At 56.4% G+C, this 22,404-nt stretch overlaps 1 protein-coding gene across 4 annotated transcripts in view; it reads right to left on the reverse strand.

Annotated features, from left to right (window-relative positions):
* Positions 1 to 22,404, reverse strand: part of RUSC2 (RUN and SH3 domain containing 2) — a 63,334-nt gene that overhangs the window by 22,500 nt on the left and 18,430 nt on the right. For 2 of the 4 annotated variants that reach the window (XM_082241757.1, XM_082241754.1), the window contains exons 1-2: positions 17,163 to 17,283; positions 5,419 to 7,407 (exon numbers count right to left, since the gene is read on the reverse strand). In XM_082241757.1, coding sequence (XP_082097883.1) covers positions 5,419 to 7,303 — 1,885 coding nt within the window. In that variant the 5' untranslated portion in view covers positions 7,304 to 7,407; positions 17,163 to 17,283. Of the gene's footprint in view, positions 1 to 5,418; positions 7,408 to 9,313; positions 9,677 to 17,162; positions 17,284 to 22,404 lie in introns of those variants that run through there. The other 2 variants (XM_082241756.1, XM_082241755.1) reach the window with 2 other exon arrangements.

The raw sequence follows: 22,404 nt of genomic DNA on the forward strand, positions 1-22,404 counted from the left end.
GAGCTCCAGGGCAGGGAATTTAAAATGTCTATATAAGGCCTTTCGCGCCATTGTTCTGGGTTCCTCCTCTCTCCTTTGTGTGGTGAGGGGAGCCCCCTGTTGCAACAGATCAATAAAGATCAGGCTGACTAGCTGCTTTGCTTCTCAATATTCTCTGGTTGGCCTCTGTTATTCTCTCCTACCAATAGGGAACCTACATAAGGACTCTATATGGGTTCTTGGATACCTCATAAGGGAAAAAGGTCCGATTTTTGTTTACAACAGCAGGCAGAACGGGGCCTCCTCCTGGATGGTCAAGCCAGTCCTCTTGCCAAGGCCGACTGGCCCCTTCGGCTCTGCTGGACTCTCCTTTCCATGGTCCAGGGAAAGAGGCTCCTGGAATCCCAGAGAAGCCTCTTCCAACCCACAACATTGTCCTTAAAAGCTCTGAGAAGTTTCCTTCCCTAAACTTCCCTAAAGACAAGCTCAGGCCACCTCTTCTGTACCTTGGTTGTCAAACACCTTGAGACTCAAACGTTTTGGTTCCCAAACATCGAAAACCCAAAAGTGAGTGTTCCAGTTTGTGAAGGTTTTTTGAAAGCTGAACGTCCAATTGAGTACAGGAAGTTCAATTGGAAGTTCCAATTGGAAGCAGCCAATTGGAAGCCGCAACTTGGTTTCTGAATCATTCAGGGAGTCGAATGGACTCCTGGAACAGATTAAGTTTGACAACACGGTACCACTGTACCTCAAACTGGACAAGGAAGCAACCCACCTCCCTCTTGATTCCAGCCACATTTTGCATCTTCACATTGACTTGGAAGAGCTGGAAGGCCCCAAGGGTCATTGTGATAAGAATTTTGAGGTCTCAGATATATATTAAATGTTCATAAATGTACCAACCAAGCAAGTACATAGAATAGCACAGGAAGACCGACCTGAAACCATTTTGATTCCCAAACTGACTAAATGTTTTCTCTGCAAGGTCAAAGGGAATTGGAAAAGCCTCCCCATTGACTTTTCCTTCACAAATCCTGTCTTAAGGGCACATTTAAGAGATGAATAGGGTGTGAGGCTGTGACCTGGCTCAGGAACTAAGCATTTATCATTGCAAAAGACTGGCCAGGCTCCCCAGGCAATCCAATCAAGTGACCATTAAACAGGTAACCTGGCAGACAGGAGGTAAACAAAGCACTCAGATTTCTGCTGTAGACTGCCCTTTCTTTGATGTAGGTAAGATGTGTCTGGGGGGTGGTCTTGAGATACACCCCTTCTGTGATGTAGGTATGATGTATCTGAGGCAATTTCAAAAGTCTGTATAAGAGCTTGCACACCATAGTTCTGGGTTCCTCCTCCCTCCTGCGTGGGGTGAGTGAGGACCCTGTTGCAACAGATCAAGAAAGATCAGGCTTACGAGCTGCTTTGCTTCTCAATATTCTCTGCTTGGCCTCTCTTATTTTCTCCTACCGATAGGGAATCTATTTTAGGACTCTAGATGGGCTCTTGGATTTTTGATTACAACATCATCTAGTTCAACCCTCTGCAATTCAGTTTACCTCTCTGCCCCTGCCTTGAAAGCCTCCCTTCATATTTGCTGCGGCCTCCTAGGGATGTGGTGGCAGAGCCCTGCCTGGTCCTCTGGCTCAGGGGCAGCAGCCCCCAACCCTGGGAAAGAAGACCAGGCCAGGCCAGCGCCAAGCCCAGGAGGGATCACCCAGGTGCCCGATGAATGAAAACCAGGGTGCACTGCTGTCTCTCATTCAGCTGAAGGCATGGCTGAACCTTCCCAGTTTATTTATTATTAAATGTACATCACATCCTTCCTCCTAGAGGAGCCCACAAAGTGAGAAAGCAACCCAAGCACCTTACAAACAACTTCAAAGCAGATGGAGAGCAGGAAAGAGCTCCGCTTAAAAGGCTCTTTGAGAGAGGAAGGGCTTCAGCAGGTGCCAAAAAAGCGACAGAGGCTGCCTAATATCCCAGCGGAAGGAAAATGCCCTGGAAAATGCCAGGCAAAGCAGGATGGGGGCTCAACCGGCAGCTCCTGTGGGAGCCGCAAGTCTGGCCGCCCCCAGAGGGACTTTGGCATCTGCCTGGGCAAGCAAGCCTCGCTCAGCCTCAGAGAATGGCGCAGGCCAACCCGGCAGGGCCGTTGTACGGGTTTCGAGGCTGCCGCCGCGTGTGCCAAGCAGTCAGAGCCCTCAGAAAGTGCAGGGCAAGTCATTAGTGGTGCTAATTGGAATATCTGAAGGCCTTTTTGGGACCAAGCCGTGGTCTAAAGGGGAACCATTAGTCAGCCCAGATCTGCCCCTGGACAAAGCAATCAGGCGCATCCTGCTAACATCACCAGATCCTTGGATCCAATCAGGATTTCATACAAGCATCTGAAAAGGGGAGAACAGCTTTTCCGAGGCTGTGCTGGATGAGGCCCTGGAAAAACCATGTCAAGCTGGAAGGATGGAGCAGGGCGGCTCAAAAAGCGTCCCATGGGTGGGTGTAGGAGTCAGCAGTGGGGGGGGCAGGACCAGGGCCCTCCCTTCCCCCCCACCCTGATTCACAGCTCCCTTCCCCCCTTGAACCATTTATGTGTAGGGGGGGCTGTGGGGGTTTGAGCCTCTGCCCTGGACCCTCTTGGAAGGGGGTCCATCTGAACCAGCAAGAGAACCCCACCCCTCGATGGGGGCTGCAAGGCATGTTTGCCTCTTCCTCCTCATGCAAGAGGGTCCCCAACACACACCCCCACACACCCCAATCCCTCCAGACCTTTTTATTTCCCTTGGGATGTCCTGGGCTGGCTCTCCCAGCAGCTGGAGGTGTTTTGCTTCCCTGGGAGAGGAAGGCGGAGAGCAGCTGCCTTGGCCCCTCCCTGAAATGGGAGCCCAGCTGCGCCACACGAGGGTCTCCTCCTCCGGCTGCTGGGAGCACAAGACCAGCTTCTCCCCTTTCAGCTCCTCGCCTCCAGGCCAGGTTCCCACTTGGGAGGCGACTTGGACAGAGATCTCTCCAAGGGGGACAATTCCTGCCTCCAGGCAGGGTCTCTGGTCCTGCCAGGAGCCCCAGGAAGGTAGGGAACTGGGGAGTCCCATATGCACCCTCCCCAGGAAACTGGCTGGCAGCTGCAAGGAGACCAAGGGGGGGTGTTATTAGGTGTTATGCTGGAGTGGGTGAAGAAAATGATGTTTATATATAGCGGACAGACCAAGAACCAGAATTTCTTTAGCTTCTTAACTTCGCTTTCTCTCTCTCTTCTAAATCTTTTTCTATTCCTTTTTTTATCCCTCCCTCCCTCCCTTCCCCCTCCTCTCCTCTCCTCTCCTCTCCTCTCTCCTCTTTCTCTTTTTTGCCTTTAGATTAATGTTTTAGTTTGGCCAAAAATGAGAGAGAATATTCAACTGCATGACTTGACATCTTTCCGCAGGCCTTTGGCTTGGACTCAGCCTGACCCTTATGTTTCCCGTCCGTTACGGTTCTGATCCATGGCTACTTTTAAAATGAGGCTGCATTTTAAATTGCATTTTAACCTGTATTTTAAATTGTGTTCCCCCCCCCATTATGTTTTTATTGTAATTTTACTGGTGTTAGCCACCCTGAGCCCGGCTCTGGCCAGGGAGGGCAAGGTATATTATTCTTATTCTTATTAACAATAATCTTTGTGTTCTTCCTTATAAAAAGAATAAAAGACACAGCAGACCAAGGGGGGGGGGATGCCAGGGCCCCAAAGTGAAGGGAGTGCAGAGAAGAGTGGAGGCAAAGCTGCCCTTGAGGCCAGGAAGGGCCAGGGGGCATCTTTGAGGCCAGGACCCTTCCTGGTGCGAAAGGGCAGTGGGAATGTCCAGACGGTGGTGGGTGGACTGAGGAGCCTCTGGTCAAAGTGCTCCTGAGCATGGATCTCCCTGGCAGGGGACTGGACAAGCCACCTTCTCGAGAGTAAAGGATTTGAGAGGAGTTGTAAGACAAATACTGGGCAGGCTTTGGGATCGGGGCCCGTTCCTGCCGCAGGAGGGTGCTGTGTGGCTTCCGAGCAAAGCCTGCCCCAAGGAGGCTCTTTGCACCCCCAGAGCCACCCCTTCCCTTCCTTCTCTGCTCACCTGCCGTTGGACGGCAAGACCAGCCAGGGATCTGGCCCTTGTGGGCACATTTCAGATCCTCAGCAAACCAAGTCACACGGTGGCATCAAGCAGGCAACAGAAACCAGGAGAAAGGTTTCGCTGCAAACCTCTGGGAGATGTTTCTGGAGAACAGAGGCCGCCCTTTGGGCAGGCGCTGTCCAAAGAAAGCCAGGAATCTCCTCCTTGTTCCAGTGCTGGTCCCCAGGATGCCTGAGCCCCAGACCAGCAGAGGCCAAGAGGTGGGGGAGCACAGCACCCCGGGGCCAACACACAGCCCGCCAAGTGCCCATGGGCGAGAGGGCGCTCAAGGGCGACTCTTGGCCTCCCCAAAGGCTGGGATAACCAGAGAGGAAAGTTCTCTTGTCCTCAAATCCTGCTTGTGTCTGGTCAGCCATTGTGACCTAGAGGGGCCACAGGCCTGATCCAGTGGCTCTTCATTTGTTCTAATTTGAAAAGGGCATTCTGGCCATCGCCCCTGTATTTTCCCCATTGACCTTTGGGTATCTGGAGTTTTTGCTTTGCATTTTAAGTTTCAGAGCAGAGAGTTGGCTCCCCTCCCCAAACCGCCACACTAACCTCTCCGTACATAAAAAGACAAGGCCCTTTAATTCAGGCCAAATGGCTGCAGCTGCTGCCTGACTGCTGGTTCCGCCTCTGGGGCACCGTCTGCTGTGTGGTGGCTGCACCCAGAGGCAGTGGGGTGCATCCACAGCTCCCCACCTGGTCCAGCCCCACTGCATGCAAAGTCTTCCCCTCAGCACTGGGCCTCCCTGAGGCTCTTTGGGGAGCCACGAACGAGCCGTGCTGTCCCTCCCAGACACCCCAATACCCCCCCATCAGACAAGAAGTGGCCCCAATCCAGATCAGGACCCCCAGTTCACCCACAAGGATGTTCTGGCCTGGGAGGAAATGTCCCCTGCTGGCCCCGAGGGCTGGTCCCCTGCAGGTAGCCTGCCTGAAAAGCCTCATCCTGCCCATCATCACCCTTTGGGGGAAGCCATGTTTATAGAATTACATAATTCTGGAGTTATAATGGGCCCCCAAAGGCCATCTAGTCCAACTCCCCGCAACACAGGAATTACAACTTGAGCATCCCTGACAGGGGGCCACCCAACCTCTCTTGAAAAGCCTCAGCTGAATCACAGAATCCTAGAATTGTTGAGCTGGAGGAGACCCCAAGGGCCATCTAGACTGACCGCCTGCAATGCAGGAATCCCAGGAGGAGGAGATATTGAGCCGACTGCGCCCCTTCCAGCATTCAGACAAACACGCACAATCCACCGGCCGCGCGAGAGAAGCAGCGTGCCCGTCACCCAGGGCAGTAGCTTACCATCAGCTCGGGCACGAATGTCTTTCTGGCCAAGGCTGCTGGCAGACCCCTGCTCCATCAAGGCGGAGAAGAATGGCTGCGCGGGCCCCTCCTGCCCGCAGGAAGGCGTCTCCCTGGAGCCCAGGCCCTTCCTGGGGGTGCTCAGCCCCCTCTCGGCACCACGGTGGCCCTCGCAGCTGCGGTTGAGGGCGTGGGAGGGGAGGCTCTGGCTGTGCCTGGCCTGGCCCTCGAGGAAGACGGATCCATCCCTCTGGTACTCAGGGATGGGGGAGAACTCCAGGGAAGAGTCCCGGCTGGTGCGCAGCGGGGGAGAGGAGCCCGTCTTCTTGCGGCCCTTGGCCAGCTCCGCAAAGGACGTGACCCGCTTGGGCGGGGAGCCCTGGGAGGGCAGCGCAGGGCCGTCGCTCAGCTGGACCGGGCAGCTCATCATGCGCTCCAGGGAGCCCAGCCGGCCAGTGGGGCTGCGGTCCAGGCTGCGGTCATAGCTGCGGGACCGCTGCCTCCGTGGGCCGGCCAGGGTGGGCGGCGAGACGTTGACGTACACCTGCCCCTCGATGGCGCCCTTCTCGGCCTCCCCCTGCGACTCCTCCCGCGAGCAGTCGGTGTCGCTGTCGGGCCTCTGGAACAGGTAGTACTCGGTGGGCTGCAGGGGGCTGCCCCGCGGCTGCTCCTCCGAGCAGCTGGTGATGGACGAGCCGGCCGGGCTGGGCGAGGACTGGGAGGACAGGTCGCAGGTGACCAGCTTGTAGTAGTTCTGGGTGGCCACCACCAGCCGCGCCTGGCTCTGGAAGCAGGCCGTCAGGTCGGAGGCCTCGGAGGCGCAGGGGTCACACAGGGCGGGGTAGGAGTTGCAGTTGGCGTCCAAGACCGGGGAGGAGGCGTGGTGGCACCCGCAGGCCTGGTGCGGCTCGCCAGGGGCCTTGGGCTCGCCGGGCGAGGAGTGCAAGTCCAGGTAGAAGGCCCCCGAGTCCGAGTGGCTTCCGGAGGAGGAGTCGTCGCAGGAGTGGGCCCCCGAGTTGAGGTTGGGGTGCGCGTGCCCGTTCATCTTGTTGTAGAGGGCACTGAAGTTGACCAGGACGCCGTCGGAGCTGTTGCAAGAGGAGTCGCTGACGTAGCCCATCGGCTGGTCGGGGGCCTCCGACTGGCTGGAGAGGCTGTAGCAGCAGCAGCGCTGGAGCTCCGCGCTGGAGCAGCTGCAGGTCCGGCTGCGGGGGGCGTCCCGGCTGTGCGCCAGCTCCTCACCGTCGCTGGCCCACTCCTGCTCGAAGGAGAAGCTGGAGGGCTCGGCGCGGTGGCAGCCGTACTCGTCCAGCTCCATCAGCTCAGGCGCCAGGCGGCTCCTCTTGCGGGCGTCTTCGCGGGACAGCTCATCCTCCTCCTGGCCCTCCACCACGTCCGCCCGGGGGCTGGCGCTCCAGGGCTTCACGACGGGGCTGGTGTCGTGCAGGCGGAAGGGCGGCAGGGCCAGCTCATGCAGGCGGAAGGGTGGCAGGGCCAGCTCGTGCAGGTGGAAGGAGGCCTTGCCCAGCTCATCTTCGCAGAGGTCCTGCGTCTCGCTGCCCCCCAGCAGGAAGGGGTTCTGCCGCTTGTTGGCACCGGGGGCAGGGGGGTCCCTGCGCGGGGCCTCCTTCTCTTCGGGCGTCTCCCCCGGGGCCAGGGTCGCTTCTGGAGCCTGGAGCAAGCTGCTGTAGAGCAGGGAGTCGGCCTGCGAGAGGTCCCGCTCCGGGAGGGAGCCGGTCCGCAGGGCCCCCGAGTCGGCCTGCCCAAAGGGGTTGGCCCGTTTGCTGGTGGTGCCGCAGCACGGCCGGTCGGGGACCTGGCAGTGCACCAGGGGGATGTGGTGGACAATCAGCGTCTCGCCGGCCAGCTTGGGGGGGCTATCCATCGTCCTCGCTCTCCAGGACCCCCGCGGTCCCCAAGCTACCCATGGAAGGATTCAGGTGAGGAGGGACTGCAGAAGCGCATCTCATCGAAGCATCAAAGGAGCACCTGCAGGAGACAAAGAGCAAGGAGTCAGCAGCCTGGAAACAAACGGAATCGACTGAGGGTCCCACTGCTGGCTCCTGCCTGGACCACCTTGGGAGACCCCTGCTCAGAACTCAACAAGAGACTTAGGGACCCCCCAGGTGGAAAGACTCGAGACCGGGGGGGGGGGGAGGAAAGTGGCTCAGCACTACAACAGAGAGACCATCACAATCACTGGCTAATCAGTCTTTCTCAGAAAAGTCCTTGGCCGAGTACGAAAAACCTATAGACACTAAAACAGAGGTTTTCAATCTTTTTGAGTCCATGTTTCCCTTAACCAGGAGGCCAGTTAGGCCCCCCCCCTTGCCTGCAGAGCTGGCAGCCCCTCACCCCTTTTCGAACCCCCTCCTTTGTGGCGTGTTCCCTCAGCCTCTCTCCCCTCACCTTGGGAGTCTTCTGGGCAGGTGCTGCTGCCGTCCCTGGTCTCTAAACTGCCCCCCAGGGGCCTGGGAAGAGGATGTCCCCAGCCTCAGTGGTCCAACGGAGACTGGCCAAAGGTGAAGGTGAGGCCAACGCCTTGCCTTGGGTGGCAGCAGTGGGCACTGCCAGGCCTGCATGGCGGAAAGGCTCCCCTTCATCACCGGGAACTCAGCTCCTGGCAAGCCTTGCACACAGCAAGCCCCTCGCCCGCCTGCTTGCTTGCTTGCTTACTCTGATGCTGCCTCAGCAACCAGCGTCCCCTGGCCAGCCCCAGAGGCACCCTTCGCCTGGGGAGCTTGGAGCCAGGCCTGCTGAAACAAACAGCTGTGCCAGCCTTGGGGAGGCAGAGACGCAAGAGGGTATCGGGAGAGGGAGGGAAGGGGGCAGAGGCCAGGGTTGCCTGTGGCACCCCTGACCATCATTCAAGGCACCCCAGGGCGCCATCTGGTCAAAAACCATTACAGTGGATGCTCGGGTTGCGAACGTAATCCATGTGGGATGCACGTTCGCAACCTGCAGCGCTTGCAACCTGCAGTGGCGCATCTGTGCACGTGCAGGTTGTGATTCAGCGCTTCTGCACATGCACAAAGCACAATTTAGTGCTTCTGCGCATGCGCGACCCCCGAAAGTAACCCATTCCAGTACTTCCGGGTTTCAGTGGGTCTGTAACACGAAAAAATGCAACCTGAAGTGCCTGTAACCCGAGGTATGACTATACACTAAAAGAAATTAGAGCAAATAATTAAAGAGGAAATAAATTTGTTGCTACTGAAGAGGAACCTGGGGTCCTGCACTCCCCACCTGCACCCCAGCCATATCTGCACTTGGTCGCACCTCCTTTCCTTGCATACACAGAGCACAAAACAGCCCCCGCACCCCCCCAGTTCTCCAGTCACCACTCATGTCACCCCAAGGCCTTGAGGGAGTGTCTCTCTCCTTTGCCCTCCCGGGACACGCAGCATCCCATGACAACAGCCGAGCCGACGTTCCCCCTGGGTGCTTCTGCACCAAAACCACCCTTTTCCTGCCCAGGCCACGGATCTTCTTCCGACCCCCAAGAACCAGAAGCTGTGGGGCTGCAGGCAAAAGCCTCTCCCTCGCTTGGACAGTCTCCCAAGGCAACCGAAGCGAAGAGCATTTTCCTGGAGAAGCCCATTGCCTGCCACCCCTGCCAACCGCCAGACTCCTGGCCTCTTGACAGAAGAGCGTTCCTGAGTGCCCAACTCACAGCCGGACCCCTTGGCAAATGGACCTTCCTGGAACAAGCTGATATTGCGTCCCCTCCATTAGGGAAGCTGCCTACCTGCGCGGTGACCCCCTGCCCCCACCAGAAATTAGGTTAATGGGATGCCGTGGGAACCTAGCAAGACTGTGTGGCGTAAGGGAGCCAGCAAAAGCCTTGGTTTCCTTGAAGGAAATAAGAGAGGTGGAGGGGGCCCAATCCACTCACCCAGAGTCCTCCTTTCTCAGGAGTCTGGGGCTGGTGCCCTTGGGAAATGGGGGGGCTGTGTCCCCTCTTGAAGGGAACCCCAAGAGAGCAGCTGCCCACAGGCTGCCTTGTCCTCGCTTTCCTAATAAATAGCATTTGATACATTATTCCTGGCTCTGCTTGGAAATTCATAGGCTCCAGCCCCATTCTTAGAAATGTCTCCTAGTCGGTGGTTCACCACCTGCCAGTTTTGGAGGGATGGATGAAGCTCTCAGCTGAGGTGTGGGGAACACCCCACGGGCATCTCTGATAGGCATTTAAAGAAAAAATGGCGATTTGTGGCTTCAGGAATCTCAGCCAAAGCCTCCATGGCTGGGTGGTGGAACGGCGGGGGGGGGGGGGGCGGCAGCACTGCCATGGGGTGACTCACCCCTAGCAGGATGAGGTCATGAAGCCCAGAAAAGCCATTGTGGGGTGTGGACAGGCTCCATATTTTATGATTTATGTGGAAATTGTTTCCCATTTGGTTGTGTACCTTTTGATATGTTTTATTTATTGCTTATGACTCTTGTTATGTGGGTAATTATGTAAATCTTGTCGTGTTGTACGCCACGTTGAGCACTGTTTTAACTATGGAAAGGCGGCATACAAACAAAATGATGATGATCTGGCCCTGCCTCGTTGGACACCAAAGGAGCCCAGCCAAAGGTGAGCCCCCAAACACTACTCTGCCCCCTCCCCTCTATCCCTGTCTAGCGGTGCATCGAAATCATGCGCACACAGCCGAGAAGGCTTTGCTGCGGCAGGACCAAACAGCGACTCACTGCGGCAGGTGAAAAAGCAAAATGGGTAAAAATTCAGTTAAAATGCAGCTAAAGACCCAAGAGCAATGAAACACATGGGACACCTTTTCACCCCAAAAATAATCCACGTAGGTCCCTGAAGGCATCTAGGCCATGTGCTGTCTGCCCCCAAAATGCCCACTTCCCCCATCACCATCTCCGCAGGCAAGGCAGCCCAAAGGTTGGCCTCAGCAGCTGAAGAGGGTCCTCCTTGCTTATGCTAGTTATTTATTAAATTTGCACCCCGCCTTTCATTCAGGGAGTTCAAGGTGGCACACACACTTTTCCGCACAACGGCTTTGCAAGGTCGGTCAGGCTAAGAGATGGCGCCTCCCAGTGGGCTTCCTGTGGCTGCGCCCTGGCTGAGCCCACACTCTGACCACGGCACCACACTGCCTCTGAAGCGCTAGCATAAAAAATGGAATCTGTTGTCTCACAGGCAGCAAGGAAAAAGGAAGTGAACTGTGGAGGCCAGAGGGCAGGCAGGAGAGGATTTGGCCAACTTGCAAGATCACGCACCGCTTCCAAGACTGGAGCAACCGTATCCTGCATCTAAGCAACCACCAATAGGGTGACAAATTGGAATCCATAAACAGGGATTGGGGGCCAACCAGATTAAGGAAGTGGCGAGATCTCCACCAATTACCATCTTTTTAGGCAGCAGTTTAGGGGTGATTTGGATCAGGGCCGGCATGTTGCACTTAAAATATATATTAAGTGCAGCAAGCTGGCCCTGATCCAAATCACCCCTAAACTGCTGCCTAAAAAATAAATAAATGGTGGAGATAGAGAGGGCTATTTTTCTAGAAAAAGAGGTTCCAGAACTCGCCCTGAACACCTCCTTTGTTCTTTTAGAATGGCCAGGGTGCTCACCTGAGAGGGACCAGAATGGAGTTCTGGTGAATTCTGCCTGGAAAAAAGCCCTGCGTATGTAGATCATTTTGCTTGCATGCCACCTCTCTCTGGTTAAAATCAGGCTCAAGGCGGCTTGCAACACGGAAAAATATTAGATAATTGCAAACGTAACAAAAGCGGTCGCAAACAAATAAAACACCAAGAAGTGCACAGCCAAACTGAACAAGACTCTTCTCTCTCTCTCTCTCTCTCTCTCTCTCTCACTCACACACACACACACACACACACACACACAATTTTGCCTATACAAAACTCAGAAGCACACACCTGAAAGCTATCTGCTAATTGCCCCACTAGGGGAAAACGGGTGAGCGGGTGAAATTTTCCTTTTTAGCAACGCTCAGCATCTGTCACTGTGCGGAAGTGAAAGGGATTCCGACTAAACATCAGGAAGAACTTTCTGACAGTAAGAGCTGTTTGACAGAGGAAGGGTCTCCCTGGGGAGACGGGGGGGCCCTCTCCTCCCTTGGAGGTGTTTAAGCAGAGGGCGGGTGGCCATCCATCATGGAGGCTTCAGCAGAGATTGCTGCATCGCAGGGGGTGGACTAGAGGGCCTTTGAGATTCCCTCCAGCTCTACGATTTTATGATTAAGGGACAGTTCACAGTGTCACCCAATTCGGAGCAGGTGTAATTCACTCCCCCCTCCCCCCCAAAAAATCAGCACTCCTCCAGGAGCACTTCAGTGGGACGTTTGGCTCAGAATCCCACCCCCACCAGGAGAGAGTGAGTGAGCAGAGAATCCAGCAGCGCTTGGGTGATGCAAGAAATCCCCCAGCCCTGCCGCCTGCATGCATTTCTTGAGATGCGACTGGCGCCTTCAGAAGGCCGGATTCAGTGGAGAGAGCAGGCAGGCAGGCTGGCTGGGGGACGCACTGTGCGCATGTGCTCGCCTGTGTGCTCTGCGCACTGGGACCAGGAGAAGGGGGAGGGTGGCCGCAGCTGCAGCAGCAACAGCACTGAGCTGTCAAGGCTGCGGCTGCCGCTCAGGCGAGGCTGATCCAAACCTCCCCCGACGGCCGCTGGAGGGAAGCCCAGCCTCCAACCGCGCATGGATGGATGCATGTGCGCATGGATGGCACAGAAGAGTGTCCCTGTGTGGGCTGCTGGCACGCTCCCTTCCAGCAGCTTCCTCGCCTTGACAGCGGTGCCTCTCCAAGCGGCCGTTCCCAGAGCAGCCGCCATCGCTCTTGACTGCCGCTGCAAAAAGCTCTCATCCTCGTCCTTGGCGCCAGAGGCTCTGCCAAGCCCAGAGTGGCGGCGGGGGGGGGGGCTGTATGCTCAGAAGCAGGGAGGGAGGGGGGAAAGGGTCTCAGGGGCTTCGGAAGAGGGGTGCCGCCTCCGGAGGGGGTTCCTGCTTCTGGTACGGGGAGCGATGGCAGCAAGAGGGAAGAGCCTGTGCAAAATGCCCTCATTTAGAAAGATCACAGGGTCATGCGAGATGAGTCAGTGCGGTGCAGCTGTTAAAAGTGTCAGACTAGGACCTGGGGGACCAGGGTTCAAATCCCCCCCCCTTGGCCCTGAAGCTCACGAAGGTGGTCTTGAGCTCAGCCACTGTCTGCCTCACAGGGCTGTCGTTGTGGGGATTAAATGAGGAGGGAGAGAACAGAAACGCAGCAAATATATTAATAAGAGCCGGAGGCACATGGGTGACCTGTTTGCAGGAAGGAAAAGGCTGCAGGAACCTCAAGGAGGCCAGGTGGGGATTCTGGGAGAAACTGTTGGCCTTGGAGCCCCAGCAAATCTCAAGTCAAGGATCAGGGTGCCAGGGACACCGGGACTTACCCCGGGGCAGAAGGCTTTGCATTTATATGGGAGGGCAGGGCGGAACACATCCTTTGGTAGGCTCCAGCTCATACTGCAGACTAGTCTTATTCTTTTATCCTCTGTCCTCCTAAGGTGCAGAATTTCAAAACACACCAAAATTAACTTAACACATGTAAATTAAAGCATTCAAAAGTATCCTAAGAGCAGTAAAACCACCAGGAGACACTTAAAAACACCAAACACAGCTGAGAGGAAAGAGGAATCCTAGGACTGTAGAGTTGGAAGAGTCTACATTTAGGAATCCTGCTGCAAGGGCGAAAGGAGGCTTTCTATCACGCTGGTCAGAGACCCAGTTTGGCAAAAAGCAAACCAACAACCCACACACATTTGCATACACACACAGGCTGGCAGCCTCAACGGGCACCTCTGGAGGCTTCACCTGGGGCAAAAAAACCAGCCAGCTGCCCCTCACTCCTGTAATTATAGCTCTGCCTGCCAACAGCCATCCCTGGATGGGCTCGAACCACCAACCTTCTGGTTAACAGCCAGACACACTGACCCATTAAAAGAGCAAGTCTCCAGCTGGCACCCAAACTGCCACATCTGCCTGTCCCCAAGAGGGACCTGCTGCGCCTCACATAGCATGGGACCTGGGAGCAGAGAGCACCTTGCCTGGATCACAGGTTCTCTCATCCTCAGCTCCCCCTCTGTGAAACAGGAAGAGCAGCAGCAGGCCTCGCAGGGCCAGGAGATGCCACTACCTGCCCGGGCTCCCTAGGGCAGCTGTGCCCAATCCAACACACATTTCCCCTGGAGAATGGCAGCCTCTAGACATGCAGTCCAGCTGCTGCTGAGACCACTGGCCCAGCTGGCCCAGTGCTGCTGGCTCTGACTGGCAGTGTCTCTGGGAGAGAAAGCAGAAAGGGAACTTGGCACCTCAGCCACAAAAAGGGCAAGCTGCGTTCCCCTACTGAATCCAAGGGAGGAGGCCCTGGGTCAGCGGTAGCTCATCTGCTTTGCATGCCAATAGTCCCACGTTCAACCCCACAGTTCAAGAGAGCTGCTGCCAGTCAGTGTAGACAACATCTGCCTCCTGCCAATGACTGTGCCAACGCAGCTGCCAGCCTTGGCTAAACACAAGCAGGTTCACCTGGAGTCAAGCAGCTGCCCAGCTACCCAGTAAGCCTGTCCATGAGTGGAAGGAGAAGGCTGGCAGCATCCAATGAAGCTGGACTTCTCCACGGAGCACAGTTAAACTGCGGAACTCCCTCCCACAGGAGGCAGTGATGGCTTTAATGTGGGAATGTTCAGGGATGCAGGAGACGATATATTGTTTGATTATAGCCTTTCCAACTTGTGTAAACAAGTTCCACAATTTAGCAGAGTAACATTCCCCCTTTTAAACTTGCAGCAGATGCGTTTGCTCAGGCTCGCTAAAGCCTCTATAATAACTGTTCTGGGATTTCCCCCTTATTCCCTCATAAAAGATAAGACATGGCACAGTCTTCTATAAAAGTTTAAAAAGGTTTACTCACACATCATTCTGTTCACAATAGGATCCCAGAAGGCAGACTTAGCTTAGAAAAGTAACATATACCTGGAAACTATCTCATAAGGAGACAGTCCCTTTCTCCTCCCTTGGCTGGAGGCCAAGGGAGCATCTTTGGCTAGCAGATGTTGCTTCTTCGATGCATGTAGTGAAAGAGATGGCTGCCCTGCCCTGTGCTTTTGCCGTTACCTGCACAGGTGAGGCCACGCCCACCTCTCATCACATGCAGAGGAAATCTGCCCCAGCCCAGAAGGAAACAGGAAGTTGACCTGCTGGCTGGACAAACATTCCTCCCCATGTGTAAACATGCTCACTCTAGGAAAGTTGTACTTGACTGCTCTTGTGTTTCACATCCCACATATAAGAGAGGATTGGACTGGTTCATGGCGGAAGAGAGGGCTATCCGTGGCTCCTGGCCAGGATGCCTATACTCTGCCCTCCAGAGTTGGAGGCAATGATGCTTCTGAACCCCAGTTGCTGGAAACTGCGGGAGGGGAGAGGCCTCTGGTGGTTGGATCCTGCTCGCTTGCAGGTTTCCCATTGGGGCATTTGGTTGGCCACTGTGAGAACAGGATCCTGGACTCAATGGGCTACCATTGGCCTGATGCGGCTGCAGGCTCGTCTTCTGTTCTTAGATGGCGAGAGCAGGATTGCTGCTGGGATCCCGGAGTGGCGCTGGGTGCTAGGGGGAGCAGTCAAGACATCATCCCCAGGAGGTCCTGCCTGAGGGTTCACATCCCCACTGGGGGCAGTCACTGCCTCACAGCCTAAGTTCCCTCACAGGGCCATTGTGGGAGTAAATGAGGAGGGAGAGAACCATGGGTGCCTGGGAGAGAAAAGGGGGGGATATAAAAGAAGCAGGCAGAGGGCCTTCTGGGTAGTGGCACCCCCCCCCCCCAGAAACACCCTCCCATTCGATAACCAGGAGATAAGTAACTATGCAACCTTTAGAAGAGGTCGGAAGGCAGTGCAGCCCTGCATCAGTTTTTTAAATATTTAATGTTTTCTTATGTTTTTATATATGCTGGAAACCGCCCAGAGTGGCTGGGGCAACGCAGTCAGATGGGTGGGGTACAAATAATAAAATGATGATGACGATGAAGGAAATCAGCTCCTTGCTATGGAAATTGTTGAGCTCAGCTCTCTGGCACCAAACAACTGTGAACATCTGCAAAATGCGAGACCTAAAAGGAGACTGTTGCGTCTGCAAAAAGTGACCCGGGGTGAGAAGGAAGCGGAAGGAGAGGCCTTCATCAATAATAAACAGACTTGCCCAAGTGCCATGCAAATCCTCAGGGGTCCTGAATAACAGGCCTCTTTATTGTGTCCATTTCACAGACAAAGAGACGACCCACGGAGTTCTTGCTGCAAGGGGGCTTCCTTCCAGGCCAAGACCAGGCCCTATGCCACACTCTTTCCAGGGCCAGGGACGTTATTTTTATTCACAAAAACGTTTCTCTGCTACCGCCTTAGCATAAACTCTCAGGGTGGGGAACAACAACACAGCATGAAACCCCATCGGAAAAGAAGCAGATCATCACTAACGCGATTGGGGGAGGGCGGTCGATTTTACAGAGCTGCACATTTTTGGAAAGTAAGATGCTAACAGAGCCCGGCTCCACGCTCGCCCCCGTGGGAGGGGAAGGAGCCCTTCCCGGCTCGGGGCCTGAAAGCCCCCACCCAGGCCTGCCCCTGTCCCCCCCTCCTGCCCCCCGAGACCCTCCCCTGCCGGGAGGAGGCGACAACAGCCACCCGGAGGAGGGCATCCCTGGACCCCCTCGATACCACCCGGGCAGGAATCCTGGGAAGAGGCTCCCAGGCCTGCCGCCCCCTCCCCAGCCCCAAATCTCCTTTCCCCTCCATTTGTCATATCCTGATGCTGCTCCCCACTCTGGAGAAGAAGAAAAAGACGCACCGGAGAGACCCCTCGGCCAAAGCGCCCCCTCCCCTCCCGCGTCAAGCTCCAGCCTGCGCGCCCGCACTGCCAGCCCCCCCCGCCGCCGCCCCCCCCCGCTCTTCCCAGGCCGCGCTCCCGGAATTTGCGAGAAGAAAATGGTGCCTGCCGAGGCCGGCGAGCGGCCGCCGCCTCCCCTTCCCCTGGCGAGGATGCCCCGGGGGGGCGAGGAGGCGCTGCAATGCACCTGCTGCAGACCCCGCGCCGCCCCCGGGGAGGGATCTCCAGCTGCCCCGGGGCGGGTGGGGGGGGCATCCCTCAAGCTGCGCGGCGAAGCAGCTGTCAAAACTCCCGGCGCGGGGTGGGGGGTCGGGGGGCTGCAGCAGGTAGGGGCTCCAGGAGGAGGCGGTCCCCCCATCCTCGCCCTCCATCCCTCCGCATCCTCCCTGCCTCCATTGTCTCCGCCCCCCCCCCCCTTTCCAGGCAGCATCTCTCGCTCGCTTTGTCTGGCGGCAGCGCCGCTCCCTTTGCAGGTGAGCCTGGCCCGGAGCAGGGAGGGCAAAACCCCAAGGCACGACCCCCTCCAAACCAAAAAAAGCCCCCCTCTCACTAAATAACCACCCCTCCCTTCCCCCCCCCCGCCGATTGCAGCAGCAGCAGCAGCCACACCCCGAGCGGCGGCGCACAAAGGCGAGGATGCCCGTCGCCGCTACCCTCGGGGCTCCGGGCAGCCAAGCGGCGGGACGCCTGGGTCCGGGTCCGGGTCCGGGTCCAGGGAGGCGGAGGGGGGGGTCTGTGTGTAAGGCAAGCCTGGTGCCCGGAGGAGCGAGTGCGGCCCGGGGGCCGAGTGAGGACGTGGCACGGGCCACCTGCGCCCCCGGAGACCCCCGCGCGGCCCGGCTCACCTGGGGCGCCGCTCCTGGGCGGGCAGGCGGGCGTCGTCCGTGGTGCTGCTGCTACCGCTGCTGCCGCCGCCGCCGCCGCCGCCGCCGGGCTCCGCGCTGCATCCCTGGCAATGCGGCGGCGCTGCGCAATGCCCGCTCCGCCTCCCGCGCCCGTGACGTCGCGCCCGGGACCGCGGCTCCGCTCCTCGCGCGCGGGGCACCGCGGGACCAGACGGGGGGGGGGTGCGCAGTCCGAGCGAGGAATCGCCGGCCCCCCGCCTCCCCCCCCCCCGCCTGCCCAACGGGGCCAGGCGCGCTCCTGCCCTGCCGGGGGCGCGCCGTCGCCTGGGAAAGCGAGATGTGGCCGCCAGAGAGGGAGAGGATTCCCTTTGGGGCCCCTGGGGGGCCGCTGGGAGGAGGGCCCCCACCGCACCCCAGCCGCCGCGCGTCCCATCCGTCAGGAGGTCAGAAGTGCCTCGGATGAGGCCCCTCCAGCGCAGCCTCCTGCTCTCGAAGGGGCCAAATATTCCGGGCATCTGGATAGACTGCCCCTGGAGCTGGTGGCTCCACCAGAAGCTAAGAAGCGCCTGCCAGGTCAGACCCAGGAGCCCCCTAGTCTGGCACCCTCACCTCGCAGGGGGCAACCGGCAAGCAGGATTGGGGCACAAGGGAAGGAGAAGCGAAGAAAAGCCACCTGGATGAGGCCCTCACCATGCTCAGCCAGGTGCTCTTAAGGGATCTGAGCACAAAGGATCACACACTGTCCAGCTGAAAGGGACTCCAAGGGTCATCCAGTCCAACCCCCCTGCAATGCAGGGATCCAGCTGCAGGACTGGCCGGATGTTCATAGATGGTGCATAAAGAACTTCGAGAGGAGGGGGCCCCTGCTGGAAAGGACCAAGCAGGGCCATTTGCTTGCAACAAGAACAACAACAACAACAACAACAACAATATTCCCCAGCCACTCTGGGCAGCTCCCAACAGAATACTAAAAACAAGATAAAAACATCAAGCATTAAAAACTAAACAGGGCTGCCTCCAGATGTCTTCTAAAAGTCAGATAGTTGTTTATTTCCTTGACATCAGATGGGAGGACGTTCCACAGGGCGGGTGCCACCACCGAGAAGGCCCTCTGCTCCCCCCCCCCCAGGCTACACAGACCCAGAGGCCTCTCAGGCAGCCCCAGGAGGTGCCTGACCCACTCCCCCCAGTGTTCCCCCAGCAGCCTCTCCTCTTCCTCAGACTCTGGGAGGGGTGGGGGTAAATGTGTAAGTGGGCACAGAGGGCTGAGCGCCATGAGGGGTCAGCTTCAGGAGAAAGAACCCCAGGAAGCTCTCTCCAGCCCCAGGGCTGTGGGCAGTGGTGGCCTTGGGAGGGGAGGGGTGGCAACAGATCTCCCAGGGGTTATTTTTAACACTCCCTCACATGTGAATGTCTGTTGCATTCAGGGAATGAAAATAGCCTGGTCTGGCACGCCCTATTGATGCCCTGGCGCAGCAGAGTCCTGCGTTCACTGGGGCAGGGCGAGAAAGATATTAATAAAAACAATTATTTTATTATTATCACCCATCTGACTGGGTTGCCTCAGCCACTCTGGACAGCTTCCAACACATATAAAAACATGACAGCTTCCCTATACACTGCAGAACCCCCCCCCCAGCAACCCCCCACAAAAGCACAGGGGATGGGCTGGAAGGGGCCATCAGGGGAGGTTTCCAGGGGGCAGCCAAAAACTCTGCCTGCAGGACTGAAACAACTGAGCTGCTAGGAAGGAGAGCAAACCCGACCTTTTGAGGAGGGCTGGGGGCCTGTGCTAGCTGGTGCCCATTGGGAGGGTGGAAGGAGGGAAGGAGGCCAAGAGTGGGGGGAGCAGCCAGAGGGTGGCATTCAAATAAGTTTGACTCAGAGTAGGCCCATTGAAATGAATGAGCACAACTATGCAATGTCTCACGGGTGAGTGAAAATCTACATAAGGAACCCGCATAAGGAACCAGCGGGGAGTCAATATCTACATCCCTGCCTGTGGATCCTGCTGCCTGAGGTGCGTTGGGGCAGCCAGCGAGGAACCCTTTTCTGTGGGGAGGGGCTCAGGCTCAGCAAAGAGACATTCTGCCTCTGTGTCTGAGCCCCCAACCCCCAACCCCCGCTGTGGACCCCACAATTCTATTTTTCTGGGTGCCCAAGCACCCATGCCCCCCCCCTGGCGTTGGCTCCTATGGTCAGCCCTGCCACGCAGAGGCCACTAATTCTAGTTTTGCCCCTATCGCCCTCTTTCCTGCTAAGTTGCGCAAGGGCAACCCTGGAATTCAGGAGGAAGCTGGTGGGCCCTGACTGGCTGGCTGTAAGGAAGAGGGCAGGACGGGGGGGGGGCTGGCTAAGGGCGCCAGGGCAGTGCCTAATGGAGCAGCCGTCGCTGATCATGGCACACAGCTTTCTGGAGTGTGATGTGCTGAGATCCGGTGTGGTTCAGGGGATGAAGAGCTGGGAGTGGATCTTGGGAATCTGGGTCCACAACGCTGAAATGTGCAGATCAGGCCAGTGGTCCATCCCCCTCGCCTCAGATTCAACAAAGAGAAGCCCACCAGCAGGATTTGGGCACAGGGGTCCTCTGCCTGCCTGCATTTTCCGGCCACCACAGAGGCTCTCTCTTCCAATGGGAAGAAGAGTGAGCCACCTCCCGTCTCGGAGATGCCAAACACTATCAAGGCCCCACGAACGACAAGCAAGAGTTTGCTCACGTGCGCGACAAGTACTGGCTGAGTCCTAAGATTCCTGTAATGGATTCTATGATCCAGGGGAGTTGTCGCCAAGGAAACGAGCAACAAAGCACCAAAACCTCACAAAATATCAACAAAACAGTAAGGAGGTGAGCAGAGCTCTGCAGCAGCAGGTGGATCAAGCCAAAGATGCTCATCTGGTCTGGCATCTTGATCTGGCCACAGCCAACCAGGTGTCCATCCTGGGCATCCTACAGGCGGAACAGGAGCAAAACAAGAGTCCTCTGCCCTCTTGCACCAGCAGGCATTCAGAGGCAAGCAGACTCCGAGAATGGAGATGACTAGTAGCTCCTCCTGAGTAAATCACCGTGAGAAAACAGCTCCTCCTGACACAGAGAGGTCCTCTTTTACACATGAGGGCTTTGCAACCTGCAGACCCAACTGAGATCCTTACCTAGTTTTTCAGTCTGCCTACCAGACAGTTGATATCAAGCTGGCAACAGAAGCAGCAGGCACCAATTTTCCTCGCGTGGCATGTTGTTTGTGAAACCTTCAAGGGCCTTGAAGATGCCACCTCCTCAGAGGAAGAGCAACACAGCAAACGCAGAGGAAGAGACAGAGGCAGCTGCCGGGAAAGAGGAAAACTTGACCAGGAATGCCCCAGAGATGGGCGTCTCTCCTTGATTCAAATATTAATACCCGCACACACTAAGAATGTCCTTTAGGGTATAAGTGACGGAAGGCAGCACCTGCTTTCCAGATGCCACCCTAACACTCCTGCCCTCCTGCTTGCAGGTAGCAGCCCCTGAGGGAGCCCTCAGTCCTGGCCTCACAAGAGCCTCCAGATGCCACCTGCCTGACCCACAGAAGCACCTTGGGGGTGAATGAGGGGGGCGTGTTCTGCTTGGTTCAGAGGAGCAGACCAGATATAACCAAGGGAGGGCCATTGAGCCAGGGGCCAGATCTTGGCAGGTGCTATGCACAGTTCTGCAGCCAGCTTTCCTCTTCTCTTGGGTGCCTCCCCTTTGCAGTCTGCAGAGCCTCTGCTGGGGAGGTGGAGAGAGTGGCTGGCCACCAAGGGAGCAAAGCCTGGGCTGCTGAATGAAAAGGCCCAGTGTCCATGCAAAGAAAAGCTCCAAGGAGGGGCCTGGCACAGACGCGGCTCGGGTCACGATCCCAGGGGAAAGGGCCAGGGCAGATCTGCTCTGCAGGCTTGGGCTGAATCCGCCGGCTGGCAAAGCACCACCTTTGGCAAGACAATTCCCCTGGCTGAGCGAGGGCCGGGCCAGTGCTCCTGCGCATTCTCCCCAGTGCTGTGTGGCCACCAAGTCAGAGATCTCCGTGGCCCAAGAGAGAGGCAGGGCTGGTGTGCACAGACTCATCTTGGCTCCAGACTCTGGCTTCCAGCCCTTGGCCTGGGCTCCTCCATCTATCTTTTGCCCACCTGCAAGTGGCTCCACCTGATTCCTGGAGGCGCCGAGGGAGAAGAGAAGGCCTGCCTGTGCCAGAGCTTGGCTGGAACAAACTCCCTTTGCAAAGCCCAAAGCATCATGCTCTTCTTTTCCACCATGGCGCATCAAAGAGGTGGGAGCTCCAAGTTATCCAAGGTGAAAAGTCCATCACACCTTTATCTCCCTTTCCTCCTCACACTGCAACTCTTCCAGGAAGGCACACACTCTTGACCCAGGGGCTGAGATGAGGCCTTCGCCTCCTGAACCCTTTCAAACAGACTGGATTCCTTTCCGCTGAAATTCCTCAGCAAATTCCTCTGTTTCAAAGTGTTGCTTCTTGTCCACAAAGAATCATTAACATGGTTTAACCCCCTCATAAAACAATTTCCTAAGAGCTTCTATTCAGAATTTGAAGCCACTGTGTTTATTATTCGACTGAGGTATCTTCTAACTTAATTTTTATTTAATAAATATGTTAGCTGCTTCTCAAAATAAAGTATTGGTGCAAGCTGTCATATCATGTCTGATAAAATCTGCTAAAGGCATATGCAATATTGCAATAAAACACTTGTGCCATAACAAGTAGGAACAACAAAGATCACAGCAGCCATTTAAACAGTCCCCCCCCCAACAAATCAAAAGCAATCTGGAGAAATCAGAGATCACCACCTTTTTTCTTTTCCTTCTTTCTTTTTCTCTTTCTCTAGTTCCTCCCTCCTCCTCACCTCTCTTTTCCCCACAACCCCACATTGCCTATAACAAAAATGTCTCAAAAGACAGTAACTGACCTATATGAAGGACTCTATGATTTGAAAACAGAGATGCAGAATGTGCTTTTGTTACTTATGGGAAAACTTTCATTGAAAACATATTTAAACTACTAATAGTAATAATCAAGCCCCCTAAAGTCCAGGGCCAAAACATGTCCCACCACATGTGTTGGATGGAGACATTATCTGAGACAGGTTCATGGGTGCCCTGAAGGCTCCAGAGGACTGAACCCCCTCCAGACCACAAGTATTGGGGAGCTGAGGGAGGGAATCCCTTTGGGAGCAGGGAGGATGGTACCTTAACAGAATCCCTGTCCTCCTGTCA

The sequence above is a fragment of the Podarcis vaucheri genome (assembly GCF_965113315.1).
Source record: "Podarcis vaucheri genome assembly, chromosome: 11".
Classification (NCBI taxonomy): domain Eukaryota; kingdom Metazoa; phylum Chordata; class Lepidosauria; order Squamata; family Lacertidae; genus Podarcis; species Podarcis vaucheri.